The sequence below is a fragment of the Solanum tuberosum genome, unplaced genomic scaffold (genome assembly GCF_000226075.1).
Source record: "Solanum tuberosum cultivar DM 1-3 516 R44 unplaced genomic scaffold, SolTub_3.0 scf00514, whole genome shotgun sequence".
In the NCBI taxonomy this organism is placed as follows: Eukaryota; Viridiplantae; Streptophyta; class Magnoliopsida; order Solanales; family Solanaceae; genus Solanum; species Solanum tuberosum.
This window is the reverse complement of record NW_006239454.1, coordinates 264,131-268,936: the sequence shown is the minus strand read 5'-3', so window position 1 is coordinate 268,936 and position 4,806 is coordinate 264,131. Positions and strand designations below refer to the sequence as shown.

General features: G+C 32.3%; 1 protein-coding gene across 1 annotated transcript; it reads right to left on the bottom strand.

Moving 5' to 3' along the window:
* Nucleotides 1-604: 604 nt before the first annotated feature.
* On the bottom strand, nt 605-4,306 carry LOC102586137 (L-gulonolactone oxidase 3). The gene is made up of 3 exons (XM_006365117.2): nt 3,517-4,306; nt 2,620-2,875; nt 605-1,491 (listed from the first exon to the last, which is right to left on the bottom strand). The coding sequence occupies exons 1-3, from the start codon at nt 4,192-4,194 to the stop codon at nt 668-670; spliced, it is 1,758 nt and encodes a 585-aa protein (XP_006365179.1). The 5' UTR covers nt 4,195-4,306; the 3' UTR covers nt 605-667.
* Nucleotides 4,307-4,806: the final 500 nt, after the last annotated feature.

Genomic DNA, 4,806 nt, shown 5'->3' with positions numbered 1-4,806 from the left:
TTTAAATTTTCTTGAGTTAAAATTCAAATTGTGATCATAAAAAACTTAAATAACATTATATTAAAATTATTGAGATTAAGCGGCTCAAATTGGGAGAGTCAAGACCTAACCCGTTTTTAAGTTCATTTGAGCCCAAAGTAAACTTGAGTTGGTCAGGACTCAACTCAATTTCTATTTCAACCCATTTTAATATCTCTAATTTCAACTCACCACGCATATTTGACACCCCTAGGTACAATAATGCCTAGTCTATCTCAAAATTTGCTTGTGGCCATGAGTTTTTCTTGATGGGGGGTGTAATGACATGAATATCAGTTAATTAGCTAGATCAAATTATGAAATCTAAGATTGTGATTAGGAATTGGTCGATAATGAGGCTAAGATAATTCTTAGCAAGCATTTAGGTTGAAATAAAATGAACGAGTCTATATATTGCAGTTGTCAAGCAACATTAGCTGAAATATAATATTTTAATGACAAAATAAAAAATATATGTATTTAAGACACAGCATTTAGTGCTACTATTACATAACTTTCAGTTTAGAATTATGAGAAAATTCATGGAGGTGTTTTCGAGAGTCGATTACATAAATAAAGTAACCAGTCACTTAAAATATGTCATTTTTCATTTATTTAGACATCAATTTCCACTACATAAAATGTATATTCAACTTATTGAAATTGATGAAAACCTACACACATGTGCTTGTTGATAAACAAGTCCTGGCTTACAAAAATACCCTTTTGATGGACTACAATGCCTATCTTCTGAACAAATACACATCCCTTCTAAGGCACATCCATCACTTTTTAAACCTTCTTGTTTCCCAAACAATATTTCATCAGACCATTCACTAGAAAACATATTTTTAGGATCCAATTGTACCATTGCAGCAATAAACTTGTTAAATTTTGGATACTTTTTTTGTACATCAACAAATGCTACATTCCTATTTTTAGCCCAATGTGGCTTAGCCCCATACTTTAAAAATGCCATTTGTTCAATTTCCTCCCAAATATCTTGATTAAATCGCGGGGTCAAGGCATCACTAGCGCGATAGTAGTTAAAATCAACGACCACTGAATCTTCCCCTTGGCCTAAATATGCATCCGAGGCCTTGATAAAACGAAATAGAAATCCGTTATATATGTCAACCCCACACATGTTCTCTGGCTTGACTAAATCGCGTAATTTTTTAACATCACGTATGAAATTTCCGAATTTAGAAGATGGGAATATGGCTGTGGATTCATAGAAGAAGAGTCCATTGATTGTTGGATCCCAAGCACATGTGCTAGTGATGTCTATAGAGGATGAGTATAAACAAGAACCTGAAGATTGCATTTTGCCTTGATGGCCTACTACTGGATAACCAGTGAAGATTAATTTGTTGTTTTTTAATCCATTTGCTATCAATTTTTTGTATGCCACGAAAAAACTTGCCATTGTGCATTTTCCACCAACGTTTCTTGTATTTTCAAACCCCTTTTCTGCAAATCAAAAATAATATTACTATGAAAATTAGTTTTAATTTTTCACTGCACAATCAAATTAAATTGAAACAACACTTGAACCTTTCATTAGGTTGAGGCAGAGGTGTCAAATGGGCGGGTTGGGTTGAAATTGAAGATATTACAATGGATTGAATAGAATTTGGGTTGGGTCCTGACCAGCCCAAATTTACTTTGGGATAAAATGGGTTGGGTCTTGACCCGCTTAATCTCAATAATTTTAATATATTCTTATTTAAGTTTTATAACCACAATTTGAATTTCAACTCATGAAATTTTTTTTAAAAAAGTTACAAATTGATAGATAAATCCTAAAAGATATAAAATATTATAATAATTCATACATTCAAAACATACATTAAATCAATGCAAATAAAAAGTCTTAAAACAGATTGAAATTGGAGATTAAATTGGGTTTAATTGAGGATTCTCTTGAAATAGGCTAATGCTTGAATGGGTTGAGATTGAACCCAATTCAAATTATCTTGAGCCCAACCCTTAAAGTTCTGGGCGGATTACCTATAATTGGGCTCATTTTTGACACTTCTATGTTGAGGGATTTAAATGTTTGATTTTGAAAATAAGATGGGTTTGGCCTAGTGGTCAATGAAGTAGGGGTGAGAATCATGAGGGTGCGGAGAGCCGGAGACAAATATTCTAGGTGATTTTTTCCCATCTATCAACTTGTTGTTTTGGGGGGTTGTCCCCACTGGTTTGCAAAAGCAATGGGAGACTTGCTCCATAGAACCACTAGAGACTTTCGTCCTTAGTATTCTCTATGGGAAAAGGCGCTCAGGTGCACTTAAAGTCTTATTGCCTATATCTTATCTTAAGACGAAGTCGCCACACCCAGCAAATTGAGGTGAACAGACTGGACTGAACCTTCCTACGTCAAGAGTTTTGGCTCTTCACAAGAGAGCATTAGGTCGTAACACCGGAAGACTGCGCCGTTATTAGTTATTATTATAATGATATAATTTATTTGTATGGTTAGTCATCAGTGACATATATCTCGTGGAATTAGTCGAGGTGTGCGTAAACTGACCCGAACACCACAATTATAAAAAATAATAATAATAAGATGGATGTATCTGAGTGAAATAATACCTGCGGCTCGAACAGATTTGGAGACCAAAATAGGATTAGATTGAAATCCAAGAAAATCATTGAGAGCATCACCAGGTGTGTTTAAGGGGACTCTATTATCATATCTATACACAGCAATTTGTCTAGAAGGGTACCATTGAATATCACCAAATTCATTTTTCCTTGCATGTTCCATAAATTCATCTTCAATACCACTATCATTTGTGAAATTTAATGTTATACTTCTCTTGAATGCTGGCTCCAATTGAAACGTCACCTACACATTTACAAAGTTAATACTATAATGTTTACTAGTATTAAAAATAAAAAGTTCAAAATTAGGTATTTATGTACACATTTTTTAAAAATTTATCTAATCGTACGTATTGACATCCATACTACAAAAACGAAATGATACACTTGATTGAAGTTAAAGTTAAGTTATTCACCTAGATAACAAAGAATCAATTCCCACTAAAAATAATGTTTTCCTTTAGTAGCCATAAATAATGACATGATCCCAATCATTAAATACTATTTAGAGACGAATCAAAAATCAATTGTATCACTAGACAAATTTGTAATGGTGGGGATTTCAATCATTATTAATTATTTGTAAAATAGGACAGATTGTCGATCGGTACAACAATATTACAAAAAGCATCTCTTACTTTGTTTTCGTAAAAAAAAAAAAACATTTCTTTTAAACTATTTAGTTTAGTGTAAATAACCATATTTTGACTAATTTTCCCTTTCTCATATCATAAATTCTTTAATTTAGTTAACTAACTAATAAAAAAAAGTGTAAATTTGTAAAATTATAATTATTTACATTAAAAAAATCAAAATAAAGAAGATTTTCGTAATATTATAAACCACGACCAAGATCAATATAATTAAAAAAAAATCATTTCTTACCTTAGAAATGATGCCAAGCAATCCAAGAGAAACTTTAGCAGCATTGAAAAGTGGATCTTGTGGTGTCAATTTAATTACTTTAGCATAACCTTCATTTTCATTAGCCGGTACAATAAGATTAAGACCAATAACATGATCATGAATTGCTCCTCCTTTGCCCCACCACGAACTACCGTGAGCCCCCGTGCTAATTACTCCGGCAACCGTCACGCCTTCCCAATACGTAGACGCTACCAAACTCAATCCCGCTTTTTCTATCGTATCGATAAGTTTACGTAGTCCAACTCCACCATCAATAGTGACCGTAAGTCTTTCCATGTTAATATCGATCGTAGAGTCATATTTTTCGGTACTTATGAAGAGGGAATTTTTTGAATTACTAGGACATGCTAGTTTAGGAATTGTGTGTGAAAATTTCGTGACGATTTTGACCTTAAGGTTGTTTTTGTTTGCATTGGCTAATTCTTGACGAAGTTGTTCTTCGGTTGTTGGATAGACGATGTTTGGGGCGTGACATGTTTGTCTATCACCCCAAACACCGTAGGAGTTGGAGAGTTGGCAATTTGAGTTAATGTCATTGCATTTAATCGGATTTGGTGGTGGCATAGCAGAGGAGGTTGTAAAAAGTGTGGCTGTTGAAATCCATAGGACAAGGCAAAGCCACAAAAGATTGGTCATTTTTTAAATTTGAAATCTTGGGTTGTAATTAATGATGGATGGGTGTTTATAAAGATGAGTGATGCTTCAAAGGGAAGTAGAGAGTGGAGGTGGGTGGGTGGGATTTATTGTCATTTAGTATATTAGTTTGACGATTGTTCTTTTAATAGATCGGTCTTTATTTATTTTTCCTTAAAAGTTAATTTATGCTAATAAAGTATTTTTTCCGTTCATTTTTAATTGTTATGGTTTTCTTTTTTAGAGTCAAACTAAAAGAACTTTGACTAACATTTTATGATTATTTTTTCATCGTGTTGATATAAAAAAAAATGCAATTTATAGTACTTTTCATATAGTTTTTGAATATCTAGAATTTTTTGTTTAAAATATCGAATTAATGTAATTTAATTTAACTTTGAAAATTAGTTAAATTGACTTTCAAAAAGCACAACATTACAATTAAAAGTGGACAAAGGAGTATAATTTATGAGATAATTGGTGAAAAAATATAAATTTATATCTCATAAAAAAGTTTTGAAAAATTAAAATTAAAAATCAAAGAAAAACACAAAATAATGGTAAAAGTGAAAAGGACCCCCATTGAGTAAGAGGGGATGTATTTGGACCTTTTAC